Source organism: Buteo buteo, chromosome 8 (assembly GCF_964188355.1).
Source record: "Buteo buteo chromosome 8, bButBut1.hap1.1, whole genome shotgun sequence".
Taxonomy (NCBI): Eukaryota; Metazoa; Chordata; class Aves; order Accipitriformes; family Accipitridae; genus Buteo; species Buteo buteo.
Window position 1 is genome coordinate 19,484,147 of NC_134178.1, and position 17,144 is coordinate 19,501,290.

Genomic DNA, 17,144 nt, shown 5'->3' on the forward strand with positions numbered 1-17,144 from the left:
GTTGGGGAAAACTTGTTACTTTTTTGTTACTTGTTAGTGAACCCCACCCCCTGTACACCAAGTACGCTTGGAAAATTAAATTTCTGCAATCGTGCTCCAAGTCTGCTTGTTGTTCTGCGTTTAGCCCAAGTTGATTAGAAGACAATTTTGGGCCACAAAACAGTTTGGTTACAGCTTTAAACTCCATGTTACACTAGTGTGTTTCGGATTTCTATGAAGACTGCGTTTATGGTTCTCAAATCTGCCTGAATCAAACAATTTCAGCCTTTGCTGCCATGGGTGGGTAAACCTAGAGTTTAGTTCAGGCTTGCTTGAGCTGTTGCTGCTTTGGATGGACTAAAATGTCAGATGTGAGCTTAAAACTTACTTTTTTTTCTTTTTCTTCTCTTTTCAGGTGCCTGCTGATGGGAACACTGGGTTGCTGGCAGAGCCTCAAATCGCCATGTTCTGTGGTAAACTCAACATGCACATGAATGTGCAGAACGGAAAGTGGGAATCGGACCCCTCTGGCACCAAGACCTGCATTGGGACGAAGGAAGGGATTCTCCAGTACTGTCAGGAAGTAAGTCCCATCCTCAGGAACAGCTACGGTGGTTGTTCTTCTGAAGCACCGAGGTGCAGGCACATGCTAGAGAGCTGTGTCTGTAGGGACCTTTCCTTTCTTTTTTTTTTTTTCTCTTCTGCTCCATGGCTTTTTTGTCCTTTTTAAAGAGGTTCTCTCCAGAGCCTGTTAAAACAGTTCCAAAAATTGGTTGCTGGGGAGGGGATCACTGCAACTGTTGGACAGTCCTCTGTCTTCTGCCCTTGGGGGATTATTTTTGTATAGTCTGTGCAGAATGAACTTCTTGCTTATAAAGTATTTTGAATAAAGCTGAGGTGACAGTTTATTATTTAAAATGCCCTTGTTCTTTCTGGGCTAATCTTGAAAGAGTCAGCTGTAACATGTCTTCTGTCATCCTACTATTATACTGAAATACACTGGGGCAGTCCAGAGTTATTGGTCTCTGTTGCACACTGAACCATTCAGAGTTTCTTAATAGAAAAAGCTTGCCCTACAGATGAAGTCACAATGACTGATTTCATATTTGAGAGCAGAAGCTTATTACCCACTCGCTTACATCTTAAGAATGGATTGTGGGTCTAGTTTTGTTTTGTCTCCATGCTGTGATAGCGTGATAACCTCGTACCAGTGTGTGACAATTTGAAAAGAAAATGCAGATTTCATGCCATGAAACAAAAGGGCATGGCTTGAGTTGCTTTAGTCCTTATGTCTTTCTATACCATCTCTGCGTTTTTTTTAAAGCAGGGGCTGTTGCTTATTGCCATAGCAGTAGCTGTCTTGCTTCCTAAAATGTCAAACCAATTCCTGTGAAAATGCTTCTTTAGAAAGCAAGATAATTCACTCTTTGGATCTCTGCTCTCTTCGCATCTTCACTCCTGTCCTTTCACCCATTGATTGTTCCTTCTGTTGCTTGCAGTGTTTCATTCAGTTTTTTCTGATTTGGGGCTTTATGGGCTAGAATATTCATTTTAAGGAGGGTACTGTAATGTCTATTAAAATTGATTCTTTACTGGTAGCTTTGTCTTTTTACTAAGAATATTAGTTTGTGAAATTCATAATATTTTTGTTTACCACTAACAAAAATACCAAACCTAAACTACTAGTAAGGTTTCAGAGGTTTCTTCTGGTTTTCTGTTGTCTTCTTTGATTTATCTAAATAAAATTGATTTATGAATAGTGAAATTATTGAGGGTGAGGAAGGGAATAAAAAGATGGAAGTAGGGAATCAGTGAATAGAAGTCCACAAGCTAGTAAGTCTTTATCTAAAGCTATAGAAAGAAATACGTGAATTTACAGGAAGTAAGAGTAGAAAGTTTGGGGTGTTTTAAGGCATGAATAGCTCAGTAGGCTGGCAGTGCTGTTATAAATGCTGCAGGTAGGGAAGGATTCCAGAACAAGGACTCGGAGCTGTAAATATCAGCTGAATGTCAGGTGACTTTGAAATTTGGGGTGCCATTAAAAAAAAAGCCACAAAACTACTCTTAAAAATAAAGGGAATAGGAAAGCAAAAGCAGTCAGAAGGTAGTAGCCATATACTGTTAGATGACAGAGGGTATAATAACGAAAATTTTGACTGCATATAAGGAAAACATTCTTTGCCAGGAGAGTGGCCCTGTGGTGGCTGTGGAGTCCCCATCCTTCGAGAGTGGGAGAGCTGAACTGGGCAAGGACCCAAGGAACTTGGTCTGGCTTAGATGTAAGCCCTGGTTGGAGCAGAGGAAGGTCTGGATGACCTCTATAGGTCCCTTTTAACCTGAATTTTTCTGCGAATCTGAAATTTTCTCCTGACTGGAGAAACAGAGGAGGGGAGACCTTCTGTTACTTGAGTTTTTAAGGATAAATATTTAAACTCCAGTGTGGTGATAGCCTTGATTTGTGTGCTTGACAGTTCATTAACTTAGATGATGATGTTATGATTTTAGAATGTCTCTTTAGCTACAGTTAAAAGCATAGTTTTAGGGGGTTCTGCTCTGTGGTGGGGCAAGGTGCTGGCAGATCTCCCTAAAAGTGGGGCAGGCATCTTACTAATTTTAGTTAATCTATGTTGTTATGTGTGTGTGATTAAGCAGTGTGCTTTTATTAACTTGAAGTGAGCAATTCTGTGGTGTGTTAAAACATGGGAATCTGCCTAAAAAAACCCCCTTCTGTTGCTGTGTTCACCAGTATGCTTTCTGTTTGTTCAGGGGAAACTGCCCATGTCCAAGCTGTCCTGCCCTATCCTTCCCCCACACACCCCTGAGCTGCCCAGTACACCTGGCTGTAGGACACTGGTAGAGAAGGGGCAAGCTGGTCTGGGATGTAAGAGCCACGTGGCAGCACTGGGGCTCTGTCAGCAGCTGGTTTGGGGGTGGGGAAGGAATCATGTGAGCCCCCATTTTTTAATGCTGGTGAAAAATTCAGAAATAGATAGCAAATATTAGGAAAGTCAGAGCTGCTCACAGCAAGTTAAAACAAAAAGGCACATGGAAGTTAATCCAGCCCAGCGGTATGAAAGTAAGCTCCTAGTTCTGTATGACTCTTCCCCCATAGTCCTCTTTGTTTTCCCGTGCCTCTGCGGCTGGGTCCGTACCATGGTGGGTTTGGGCTTTGGCTTTGGCCAGGAAAGGGCACTACTGCTTTGCTTCTGTTTAAACTTTCCCATGACCTGACAAGAGAAACAGAAGAGTTGGATAAAAGTACCCACTTCTAACAAAGAAATGAATTTGTAGAGAAGTGCTAGTAAATGCAACTCAAACTGGCTTCTCAGCTTTGGGAAACCCCTTGTTGCTTGATCCTCCAAATATGCTTAGTATCCTGGGGGTGGCAAGTGAGGTGGTTTCCCCCTTGCCTTCTGCTGTTTACCTTGGCTGCAAGACAGAGCTTGCTATCAGGGAACGGAAAAAATTTGCATTTTCCCATTAGCAGGAAGCAGTAGGCATCAAGGCTGAGATGTGGTACCTCTTGAACTGGAATGGTATGCAGGTAAAAATCTCCTTTTTGATTACTTTTGCCAAGTACGATCTTTTCCTTCCTTCCTTTTCTCTCCTGTTTCTGCTGCCTTTTTTCCCCAAAAGGAAGACTGCTTCTTCTTGGGGTGCTTTTTTTCTCAGTATAGACAGAGGCTGAGCATATACTGTCTGCTCATCAAGCAGACAGGTACTCTTCCTGAATCTATGTTCTTCATGCTCTCTGGCACCATGGCAGCTTCCTTAGTTCTTTGGTCTTGCTATAGCAGCAGCTATTAGTACCGCTCTGCTGAGGTGGTGAGTTTTTTCCCCAGCCCTGAGCAGAGCCCTGAAATGACAGGGAGCAAGGGAAAGTAAGATTTTTTTTTTATTTTTTTTTTTCCCCTGCACCTCTAATGAGAAGTCTGTCCATCCTGTTTTTTGTTGCAGATACCTTGTGTGGCTCTGTGCCAGGCATTGTGATTATGGCTGTAATGCAAGAGATCTACCGCTCTACTGCAGTAGATCCTGTAGAGTTAGCCTATGCACACAGTTCCTCCTGCACCAGGGAAAGACCAGAAGGGACATACGGGAAGAAGCCAACTGGGCAGAAACTCAATGAGCAAGTACAGTGGAGATCTTGATCTGTGGCTCCTTGGCTCTAAAATAATACAAAGTTAGTATATTTTATCGGGAAACTCCTCTTCACTCGCTGTTAATCCAGAATGATACTCCATGTATTCTCTGGCTTTGTTTTCTTTCTGGAAGGTATCTTTCAAAAAATAAAAAATATCATCTCCCCTTTTAGGAGGACTTAAAAGTAGATGTATTCCTCTGCCTTCTTGTAAGCTGTTTTAAAAGCGCTTTTCTTGACAATGCAAAGCCAGATGCCTGGGCTGGTGGAAGGTGCCTGATGTACAGAAGGACAGAGCAGAGAAGAGGTACTGGGAGCCTTGTATCTTTTCCTTGAGATTGTCATTGTTGCCTCTCCTCGTCCACTGCCAGTGTAGGTGGATTTTGAAGTGTCTATGCAGGAAGTAGCAGTAGAGGAGCATTGCAGGGGCAGAAAGGGAGGAATGGGAAATAAGCAGAACCGCCTACTTGTTTTAAAGATTTATGTCGTTTGCTGTTGCTTTGCTTCTTTTGAGTGGGAGCTCAGTGCAGCACAGGAACTGTCTGAATTTATATTTGGACAACACATCACAGTTTAAGGATGACAAAGCTCAGACTGTGCTTTACTTATTTGAAAGCAAATGGAAGATACTTGAATACTGCCTTCTAACTTCCTTGACTTCAGTTAAACTCTGCTACTGAAGTCACAAGAAGCGATTCTGGAAGCACAGTACATCCATCTTCTCTGCCTTCAAATCTGCATGTTCTCCCATATTCAGCCTAAGCTGGTGGCTCTTCTTTTTTTAAAAATATAGCAAAATCAAGCTTTCTTGGGTGGAACGAGATGCTTCTTAGAGAAATACAATTTACCAGTGGTTTCTTTTAATGTCAAACTAGCTAGCATTCCACTATATTAACTGTACCTGTTACTAAAGAGTAAAATGGCATGGGCCTGATCTGCAAACAGCTGTCAAATGCAAGTGCTGTAGGTGCTAGAGAAACATTGCATTAATGTAAATAGAGTGGTTATGCCTGTGTATGTGCCAAAATCATTAACATATTGTGAGTGTACTAGCTGACACTTCAAATCAAGCCATTGGTCAATCTAGTCCTGCTGCTGACACTGCAGTACCAGCTGTTTTGGAGGGATGTTGGAAAAAAACCTGCCATACACAATTGCTGGATAACTAGCCCCTTGGGGAAAGTTTCTTCCTAACAGCCCCTGATGGGTGGTTAGCTAATGCTCTTAAGCAGTTGGGGACAGCTGCTCCTGGATTTTGCTTTTTGTTGTTTTGTAGAAGAAACTGGGTACCCCCACATGTTCAAGTGCTGGGGCGGCACATTACTGTTGAAGGAAGATGTGTTTCAGAGGCTGGTCAGCCCTTATCTTTCTAAACAGGTTTCATAAAACGATCTGGAGCCTGCCCTTTGGCAAAGTATGTGTTTTCAGTCACATGAATATGCGGAGTAGGAAGTTAATCTAGGTGCGCTCAGTTCCCTGTTTAAATGGAATGCGTGTTCAGATGGAAGATACTGGTGTATGTTTTACTATATTAGCAATTTTGAACAGCAACTATGTGCTGAATTTTATGTCTAGTAATTAGGATACATCTGAGTTCCTTGAAGGACTGAAATTATTTTGCTATCTGTGCCGAATTCAGTGTCCAAAATGAATTGTAAAAATAACACTCACAGTTGGCAAAAAAATTCATTTTGTTCAGTGCATGTTTTTTTTCCCCACTTTGTTTAATTTGGAGGTGCTCATTTCCCTTTCAGGTATGCATGGAACTGGGTTTTTTGGTTTGTTCTTTTTTTCCAAGACCAAACCAAAACTATAGCAAAATACCTAGTTTGAGTCTGGATATTGCGTGCATGTTTGAGCAGATGGAGTGTAAACCTGGGAGCCTGGTGATCTAGCTGCACCTTGTAATCAGCAGCTGGCTCTCTGTGCGATCTTTGGCTAGATGCTTAGAATAACTTTCACATGTAGAGCGTATGTTGGCTTTGGCAGGTGTTACACCTGACATCTCTGAAACCACATCATGACTGCTTGGTTTCTTTTGTAAAGTTGTGATATGTGTCCACTTTCTTTCTAAACACCATGAAGATCCATGAACATCTTGCACTGGATATGTATTTCTTACAGAAGCCCTCCCTGGAAATAAAAAAAAGAATTATAAATGTATGCTACTATGCTCTTAACTATGTCTTTGTGTTATGTGGAGCAGAAAATAGTAGGGTAAATTCAGGTAACAGGTAATTCATTATAACTGTTGACAGAACAGTGTTGACATTTCTAATCTCTAATCATAATACTTCTAAAAATTATCTTGTAATTGTCTCCAATCTTCTGTGTTTATGCCATGTATTTAGGTAAGTTGCTGGTGAAACCCAAAGCTGCCCCTTAGCCAGACCCAGTACAAGCTGGAATGTGACCATAATAAGGCCTTGACATTAATCCACCCCACAACCCCCAGCTTCAAAGCAGTCATCAAGTCCCCTATTTTGTAGATGAGCCAAAAGGGCCATCAGTCGACTGTCCCATCTTCATTTTTATTTACTTGCTTGGCTCCCTACTGCCGCCATCTCTGATAATCCTTCTATGCTTGTTGCCCTGGGGTCCACGCCAGGCAGAATGAGGCAGGCAGGCAGGACTGATGGCAGTGGTTCCCTCCCTCTCTAGTCTTAGTCCTTGTTGAGAGCTTCTGAAGATTTGTTAAAGGGTTTGTTGAACTGCCAGGGATACCGATGATTTTAAAAAGGAAAACAATAGTTTTGCCTTTTCTTCTGAGAAGAGAATTTGAGGTGTGATGAACATGGTTTTGCTGCTTTGATAATGGTTTCTCTCCATGTTACCTTGTCGTTTTCATCCTAATATGAATTGTTGTTTTTATCTAGGCTGCATAATGTGCTCTTTCTAGTTTCTCAAACCAAATAGCCACTGTATTGAAGAAGAAAATGTATTTTAAGCCTGTACTACTCCAAATTCAGCAGCCTAAAAAGCTATACATTTTGCTCTGAGGAAAATGATCCATTTAATGAAACACCATGGAAAACATACAGATTTTTGGCAGCACAGATTGTCCTTAAAAACAAATGACATTTTCAAGAGAAATGTTGGTTGGTATATTCTGAGATGTGTACAGTCATGCTTAAAAGTTTGGGTGAACCGTATCTTAGCACTCTTTGCATTGATTATTGAGGTCTTTTGTTTTACTTGGCTTTTGGTTCATAGCTAAAGTTGAATTAGTTCGTTTGGTCTGCCAGTGCTTAAATCTGATTTGCTTCAATGAAGGCTTAAATTTTGGAAAGGCGGGCTCTACTACTGATGGTATATTTATCTTGCAGTTAAACCTCAGTATGCTCACCATACAACTTTCTTGAGAAAGAAGGCTGGTCTTTTTAGCCCAGACTGTAGTCTGCCATTTAAATGTATTTCAAATCAAGTGACTAATAACACTTGGAGCCTATGTTGTAAGATAATGCCTGCCTTTCTTTTGTTGATCATAAAAAGGTCCCCTCTCATTTTTTCCCTACACAGACCATTTTGCATGTCTCAAAGAAATGAGATGAAAAACATCAGGATCTCAGTAGGTTGTTGCTTTTATGATAAATTTTTCAACTCCTTTTGAAGTAACATGTTTTCTTTATGGAAGGGGGGGTGCTTCTGCTTTGAGGCTGAGGGAGGAAAAAGGATGAAAATGGATGAGGATTGTCTGCATAAATAGATATTTAGGTAAATGTGTACTGCAGTGTTTAATGAAGCTGCAATGCTGCATTTTCCCCTAGATTAATTTTGAATTTCACAGATACGATGGACTAGATGAATGGCTCAACTTAATCGGCGGGTTCCACCAGCATAGTGTTTGTGCCAGGAATACGATTGCTGCTTCTGCCCTCTAAAATACGTGAATGCAGTGGCTGTATTGAGGGTAGTCCTATTGCCTTTCTTGGTTCATAGTTGAACTAGCAGACACCCATTTAACATGTGATCAAGGTGTCAGAAGAGATCTGCTAAATTGGAGGTATAAAAGACAAGAAGAAAATGTTTTATATTATCATCAGCAAGCTGTGCTCTGTGCTCGTGGTTTGCTCCTTAAGGTTACAAAAGGACCAGCTAACCACGCTTCCGCAAGTCTCCCTGCCTGCCTAGGGAAGAAGAAAAGCTTGACTGGCCCCGCTCTTGCCCTTACTGAAGCCCAAGAAACTTCTGAGAGGGCTGTGTGGCATTGGATGTGGTCTGTAGAGATGTTACCTCTCCTGTACCTGTGATGTTGCATGGAAGGTGTTCTGGTGGGGGCAAAACAGCGGACTTCTACTACTGCATTTCACCATTCTTTTTTCCTTCTTACATACAGAATTATCATAGTAAGTTGTCTGCTATTCTCTTTACAGATAATCTCCCAAACATCTTACACTATGCAATTCTGAGATGGACTGGTAGCAGCTGTTCCTTTAATAAATAATATTATAAGCCTAAGAGGTAGTAAGCATACAGTGTGATGATTAACTTAAGTAAAGAAAAATCTATTATAAATATACAGCTGTTATGTATCAGCCCTTTTGAGGAGGAAATGTCCATGCTAATCTACTTTCTTTTCCTCTACATTTTCAGACCATGCTTGCATGAATACTTCAGTCTGGCACAGATCTATCCCACTTTTGCTAAAGGTCATCCTGGGTCCTCTAGCTCCTGTCAGTTTCCACTGTGATGCAGTTTTTATTCTTAGGGGGGATGTTTTCAGAGGTAGGTCAGTTCCTTGATCCAGCTTCTGTGTTAGTACTGGCTTGTGGAGATGTGCTAGCAGTAAATGGACAAGGGTCATCCACATCCCTTATGGATGGCTCTATAGCTTTCCTGTGCTATATCTTATTGCTTTTTCTTGTGATGGTAGCGTTACTCTCTTCTAGGGGTTTTCTTTACTTTTTTGGATAGGGCAGGTTTCTTTTTTCTCTCTTCCCTGCCCTGTTTTACCCTTGTCTATCTACTTTGAAATATATGGAAATCATAAATACTGACTACAGATGTGTTTATTTCACTATAGCAGTGTTTATGAAGCTTATTACTAGCAGACAGTAGGCTAATCTGTCTAGATTGGTAGCACAGAATGGATTCATGTTCAGAAGTCTGTCTTTGCAAGTAAAAGGACATTATACACATATTTTTGGTAGTCAGTTCTGCAGGCAAAAATGAAAAAGGGAAAGAGTTTCTCTTGCTCCGTAGCTTTGAAGCTGTCAGGAAGGTGATGCTTGCTTGAATTCATAGCAGGGCAATACCCCAAGGTCGGATGGGGGAAATATTTCTTGATTACTGGGACATTCCATTTTTTCCCCAAGTAGTTTATTACCACCACTTTCTAATTCATATGGTGGCATTATCATCCAATTAGCTTTTATGCAATTAAAATTATTATGTAGTACTGTATTGAGTGCCTGCTTTAATCTTCCAACTACTGTATACCTATGGCTAATAAAAAATCCCACTGATAATCTGTTTTTATAGATGTGTGCTCCTTACAGAAAGTTGTTCTAGATGGTTTTGGATTAATTATAATTTATAATCATGGAGAGGTTTCTGAACATCTGGCCAATTACTGATGGTGTTATCCACCTCTTTCCTTTATATACATATAACATGTTATTTTTAATAGTTTAAGAAGAATTTTAGCTGATAATTTTTTTCATTTTCTTGACTAGGGTGAGATTTTTCACTGAAGGGGTGTTATTGCAATCGCTAATGAAAAAGTTAGAAAGGTGAGGATTTTAGATTTTTTTTCAGAGCTGTTGAGGCATCTGGCTTAATGTTGAGACTGAAAACAGCATTGGATTTAAGGTCCCTAAGACTATTCCAAATTGTAGTGAGGCCTTAAGGTGAATCCTTGCTAGGGAAGGAGAAAGTGTCCTCTTTAGCTAAGGCAGGAGCTTCTTTTAGAAAGGTACTATGTAGAGTTTAGAAGATGCATCACAATACCTGTTAAAACACCAGCTTTGTATTTTGTGGGTGCTGATAGCTGTTGCATATATGAACACAAAGGAAGGAAAATCACTTACACAGTAATGAAAATACCATGTTTAAATTTTTTCATCTGTCTGGATATGAATATTGAAACATGAATACTGTTAATCTGGATATGAGGAAATATGATCTGATACAAAATTTTTTTCTTGCCAGCGTAGTTTCTCATTCTATAAATATCATTGTAGGTCAGAAAAGCACTGACCCCATGGAAATTTAATGATATGCAAGATGTCCAATTCCAGCTGTTTTGAAGAAACCACACAATGTTTCCATTAGAATATAAACCAATGCAATTTAATTTATTTGGTTTTTATCCTAAGTCATATGTCTTCTTGAAGAACAGTGATAATTAAGCATTTATAAACCACCTAATTTCCTCCATTGATTACTCAGTTGTTCCACTTGGCCTGGGAAGACACCTCTGCCAGAGTTGTGGTCAATAAATGGCTTCTTTGTAAATTCAACTTCTGAGTTGCAACATGGGAAACTATCAGCAGTATCAAGATCCTTTAGCATTTTTTTTGCTTTTCTTTGTTTGAGCTAATTTCAGACTACCAAAATAAAAAAAAATAGAAAATTTGATTTTGATGAGTATTTCTTTAAACATCTGTGAAGTGTTGCAGCTCACATTATTTGTCTAAGTTCCCATGCAGCTTGGCAAGTCTGTGCAATTCATGTAAGAGGTAAAAAAAAATGAGAAGGGATCATCCAAGAAGCAGGATTTACATTTATGCTTCTAAGCAAGGAACCAAAGGGGATTTGATAAGACTGATCTTATTAAAGCTAAACTTGTAATACCATGTAAGTTAGTATGTGTATACTTTTTTGTATTATTAGAGGACATTGTCATAGAAACTCTTATTTTGAGGTATTGCTGAGAACACATTGGTGGGTATGTTAATGGGCAATTACTTGCTGAAGTCTGGATGATGGCTTTTAAGATTTTGGTGCCAGTATTGATCAGAGCCGCTCTATTGAGCAGCAGTGTGATGTATTCCTATCACCGTTTCATTCCTCTACCCCAGGCATTTCATACAAGAGCATCTCTTTGGTTTAGAGTTTGGAGCAACATAGAGGACCGAGAAGTCTCCTATATCCAGCCAGGTTTGAAGTTCCTGAATGTCCCCACTTTTGCATACTTTCAACTTCAGCATCTTGAGCTGTTGTAGCTTAAGATCTGTAGCAAGAACAAACAGTCTTTCCTATGAGACGGTCAGATTGTGCAAACTAATTTTGGAGTTTCTTACCAAACTAACAGGAGTGCTGCTATGGAGCGGTTTAACAGAAGTGTTGAGCTTAAGTGGTACACGTTGTTGCGGAAAGTCAGTTTTCCTCCCCTCTTCCTCCTCATTTCTGCTCTGCCAGATTTTAGCATATGTCTGATCTTGCTATGAGGAAATTTAGGGAGCTGAACTGGCACAAAGCTAACCCCCGCAAACAAACAGAAAAAAGGACGAGATTCTCTCTCTGACCCTGCTCACCAAGGGTTAGATGAGCTGGAGTGCTAACATGGGAGAGGTGGAAGGGGAGGGTGGGACTTTGCCTTCTTATGACAGCTGAACAGAGGATAGCTTTGCTATGGTGTTTGAACAGCTTGTGAGGGAGAAGCTTTTCAGATATTTCTGAAGGCACAATGTCTTTCTGCCTCTTGGTCCTATGTGTTTTCAGAAGAACACATCCAGTTAATACCTGAATTTCCCCAGCAAGTTTTCTCTGGCAATAGACAACGTGAACAATTTAAATGGGGGAAAAAATGCATGTTATTAGGTCTAGAAGACAGATGTCAAATCAAGCCTATAATGAAGAGCGGGCCACATGTTAATCAGAGATGCAAATGTGGCTCCTTAATTTAATTTTGGACAGCAGTAGGAACATAAATGGAGAGCAAATAGATCCAAAATACCAGAATCTGTGCAGAAAAGGAGAGAAGGCGGCAGGTGAAAATAAAGAAATGGGAATAAGGCTGGTATTTTTAGACAGGATGATGACAGCAGGCAGGGCAGAGGTGAATTGACAGATGAATGAAAGACTAAGAAATTTGATGTAATGCAGTATCCTTGTAGTGGTTATCCGATCTGAAATTTATTTTTCTTGGGTCATTTGCTAAACTATTCTTCCACAGGCCTGCCATAAGTATCTTGAGAAAAAGGATGTGGACCCTCCATCTCAAACATAGTCCTAACTGCTGCTGGTTTTGCTGTTGCTTTTGTTTCTGCCAGGGTTTTGCAGCTGGAGGTGAAGGAAGAGCAGCTGCGCTCAGGAGCGTGTCTCACATGCTGTTTTCTAAGATTGCGGTTCTTTCTTGCAGTTGTTTAGCAACCTAAAATCCTGTCTTTAAGCATAAGGCAGAAGTGGATTCAATATTTGCAAATTAATGGGTTGTATTAATTTATCATGTTGTGTACCCATGTCATAGAATTTCTTGTGGAAGAAGCTCTGGCCTGTCTTATGGGCTGTTAGAAGGTCAGCCTGGTGGTTGTCACAGGGCTGCAGCAATAGGTTGATGCAAAACTGCTCGCACTGAGCTAAGAGTTTGATACAGTTATTTGAAGTCTGTGCAAATCCTTACGTTGACTTTGCTGCTTAGATTAGTCTTTGGAGAAGGAACTTCAGTCTAGTGTAATGTCTCACTTTCATAAGTACTAAAGAAATCAAAGCTTATCTCTGAAACAGTTACCCTGCTAAACAACAGAAACTGCTAAGCCACAGCGTGCAGTAATAAGGTAGATTGCATCATAACATAATCCTGAAGGTAAGAGCATTTAAAGCTTTGATCTGCTTTTTTTGTTTCCGAAAGTTTCAACAGAAGCGTAGGTGGGGTTCTGCAAGGCGAGAAGTAATCTCTCTCTCCCAGGATGAGCCAAGGCAATATGGAGTGTTAAGGATTTTTTGTTTCTTCTTTCTTCACCAGTTTGAAAATCCTTTCTATCAAGAAGTGCTTGATTGGAATGGTCAAGCTTGATTTATTTATTTTTACTTCAGTCCAATTCAGTGAACTTTGTTCCTGTTGGAGAAAGGGTGCCGAAGATAGTTTTGAATTAAATGTATTGTTTGCCAGTCTTACTGTGAAACAAAAGTAGAAGAGACATACAACAAATTATCATACTTACCTTTTAATATTAAGTTCTTTCTAGATTTTGAGGAATTGGCAAATTTGGAGGATCATGCAAGAAAAAAAATCATTTGATTGTGTTACTGCCACTTGAGTTGTGATTACCATAATGACTCCAAATGTACCTGTTTGTGTAGCAATTAATAAAAAAAAAATACATTTTTCTGCTTAGCTACTAGTCATGATGCCAATCTGTTAAATACTCTTGTAGTAAGCAGTTTTGATCATGAAGAGCAAGTCAGTTTGATGCCAAAGGTTGAGTTTGATAGTACTTCTCAAGTAGTACTTGAAGCCCCTTTCTTGTTATTCTTTCCTTAATGCCTTTGTTGGGCATTCCTATATAGAATGTCCTGTTCTTGGGGCGCTCTAAGCTTGTTTAATTGCACGCAGCCACAACAATTGCATGTTCATTAGTTGCCTCAAGCAACTGGTTAATTGGGGAATTGTTACACAGTGAACAAGAAGAAATGGTAGTAGACTCCGGTAGACTATCAACACCTTGTGTCAGTTGGTGTACTCAGCATGTGGTGTGCTCTTCTGGGCATTCATAGCTTCTGTTTTCTTAGCTTCAGAATTGGAAATGTTAATCTGCATCATGCTAAAACTCTGCGCCCCCCCCCCCCCCCTCCCCCCCAGCAGTAAGAGTAAAGTAACTGAGGGTTTTCATATACTATTTCCTCTGTGAAGGGCATTTGTGTATTTGCCTGGTAGGGCTCTGTTAGAGGAACTTGGCATGGCTTCATCTGTGCAAAGGGCACTGATGTCCAGCATGGGAATAACTGAATGCTCAGGCAGGAAGAGGACTAATGCTACACATCAGGCCTGCTCTCTCAATTGTTTTTTTTTAAAGAGCATTCAACCAGGGTCACACTTTTCTTTCCTGATTTTTAATGTTACTGTACCATTAGCCCAGCATATCTTAAAAATAACAATCAGCAAGACAGGAAACCAACTTGAGAGTGCCAGCAGTCAGGAATGGCCAAATTTGCAGCCTAAGTCTTGTTAACACGGTAGAGAATTTTCTATGGTCATGTCTGTATTTCCTTGGAGATCGTGCCTCAATAAGAACGGGGTGCAGGCTTCAACAGAAATGAAATCATATTGCAAACCTCATTGTTTTCCTCTTCAAGAGCAAAATATTCTACAAGCTTGAGGTATGTGAAGTTCAGAAATGTCTGTGGATTGGAGTTGGTGCTAAGCTCTTAAAAATGACAGAAGTAATTACCTATTCCCCCCATGTACTTGGAGATGGTAGAAACTGGTTTTGTATCATGTTTTGGGACCACCTAACTGAGCTAGCATGGTTCAGATTTCAAGTAACAGAGCAGTTCACCCAGGGTAGGAGTCAGCTTGGCAAGTAGCTGTGTCACGCTGTCAGCAACCTGTTGACACTGTTACTCATGTTAAGTAGACATCATTCTTACGTTTCATGTTGAAAGCCTGATGCATACAGTATGTGGACTGAGAATGCATGGTGATATTTGTCCTTTTGACCCTGTGACAGTATCTGGCTGAGACGGGTGGTCTTCGCTTTTGGCCTGGGTGTTTGCACATTGTGCAGGTGGGGTTGGGGGATCTGCTGGTGAGATGCATGGTGCAGAGGAGCGTGTGCATGGGCATGTTCCAGCTGTGCAGTGTTTTTGCATTGGAAAGCAGATGCAGGATTACAGGCCTTCTTACTCTGTCCTTTAAAATTCAGGATCGACACATCTCAGAAGATTCATAATCAACTTGGACTTTTAAAGTTTATTCTAATGCTTCCTTTGCTCAGCATGCCTTTGAGCACTTGGAAATGCACAGCCCGTTTCTGCTTGAGAGTAAGGTCTTACGTATATTGGTGTGGAACTTTTGTTGGATATGATTGGACTTTAATGTTATGCCACAGCAGTGTCGTTCTCTAAGGATTAACATCACTGTGGTCAACAGAGTCATTGGGAGCGATTTGAAGTGCTTCTGGTTTCTCCGTTTGGCAACCATCCTAATCCTTTTGAGATTGTTCTTTTGTAGGAGAAGGAAAAAAAAAGTCTTTTCATTTTTCTGGCTTTCTTTTTGTTGGTGGATTCAAACTTTCTGCTAGAGAAGTCGGTGTCAGGGTTCCCATTGACTTCAGTGGAGCATGCAGTACAAGGCCTCAAAAAACATTTTGCCATCTGTGTGGGAACAGACTGCAGGAGGAAGAAGGCTGGCAAGAAAATGTTTAGCTTCTTTTCGGTGGGGAATGGAGCACTAAGACAGTTTGTTCTTTGGTTTGCATGCTTCTGAGCTGCTTCTGTTAAACATACAGATGCGTATAGACTGCCCAATGACTGGGAACTTCATGCACATCTACATTTGGTGCTTATATACCTATTTATGAGCAGCTTCTGTCAGAACCTTTCTCCTCCTCATGTCTACAAGGTTCAGTAGCCAGCTCTGCAGCAATTTGCATTACCTGTAAGTGAAAAAATGACTCAAAAGCTTTGGCCCCTAACCTGTCCTGTGGTGTGTCAACAACTTCGAGCCTGTGACTAGCGGGGCTTGCTGCGAATGTGCAGTGGTGGCGTGTAGGTCTGAGGGGCTGTGAGCTCGACCTCATGTGTTCTCACTGCTGGAAAATAAACGAAGCCAAGTGGATTGGCTGCAGTAATGCAGCAACAGAGGGGAATTTTCTGCTATGTGGGGGTTTCGCTCTGAAAAAACAGTAATAAGATGTTACGATTTTATTAAAAAAGAGTGCAAACAGTGTTATGCATCTGAATTGCCCTCAGACACTGCACGTGTACTTCTGTTTCAGACCCAGGGCTAACTCAGTCTGCCACTATAGGCATTGTGCTCGTGTGCGTGTGTGTGCAGTCCGGCAGACTTGGAAGTCTGTTGTAGAAAAAGGACAGTAGGGCTTCGCTTTATGGTAAAGCACAGATGATGATGCCCACTTCATTTCTCACTTTGCTTTCAAACTGGCAGTCACCCAAGGTCTCCAGGGCACAGCATCCTCTGAAGGATTGTTGGCTGAAAGCCCTTGTTCTCAAAAGGGGAGGTGGCTGGGAGGTCCTCCTGTTAAATACCCACATGGACAACATTCACGGGCTCAGGATGATGGCTTATTTCTTTAGCAGGTACAGTATTTAGCAGAAAATTGGGATTAGTTTAGTTTTCAGTCCAATTTAGCAACTGGAAATGAAGGTGCCAACCAGTTTTCTAAAAAAAGCCAGAATTTTTACATCTTTCTTGGACAAATTTCCAAGCTCTGTTGCAAAGACATTTGCAGGTGGCAGTCGTTACAGACCTCTCCATACCCTTCTCTTCTGCTGTTGCCCTGGGGATTTGAAATGTCATGAAGCAAAATTAGAGAAACAGTAAGTGCAATTTATGAGTAGAAGTGAATTCTAAGTCATCTGGGGAGCCATAATACTTGTAATAATGAATGAAGATTTCTTAATATCCTATTGGACATTAGATTTCAGTAATGCTTGTGAGTGTTATCAAAGACATGAGCAGTAGATCCTGTTCCATATAAAGCAGAACTTGCTCCGTGTAGGTACGAGCTGCTTCCTCAGCAGCTTTGTGTGACCTGCTGAGGCCTCCATTGCCTGGCACACTGACTGCCCCCCGCCTCTTTTCCCAACATGGAAATGTGAAGCAGATTTCTGTGGAAGTCTCAACAATGTTTATAATGCATCATTTTATTCTTCTTTTAGAAAGTTCTCCATTGCTTTGTAAAAGAATTGTGAAAACGCATTCAACTTTTTAATATACTTTCTTGTTTTAGAAACTGAGCGTTTCCTTGGTTTATTGGGGTTTTTTTGTTTTTCTTTTTTCCGTGACTCAAAAGAAGCTGGTTATGTGGGAGTTCACAAAAGACAGCAGTAATTGAAGGGGGGGGAAAGAGGAAAGAAGAAGAAAAAAAAAAAAAAAAGCTGAAAAAAATGGTTCTTT

General features: G+C 40.7%; 1 protein-coding gene across 4 annotated transcripts in view; it reads left to right on the forward strand.

The window, feature by feature from the left end:
- The window catches only part of APP (amyloid beta precursor protein), a 234,430-nt gene that overhangs the window by 44,392 nt on the left and 172,894 nt on the right, over positions 1 to 17,144 (forward strand). For all 4 annotated transcript variants that reach the window (XM_075033881.1, XM_075033883.1, XM_075033879.1 and 1 more), the window contains exon 2: positions 395 to 562. In XM_075033881.1, coding sequence (XP_074889982.1) covers positions 395 to 562 — 168 coding nt within the window. The remainder of the gene's footprint in view (positions 1 to 394; positions 563 to 17,144) is intronic.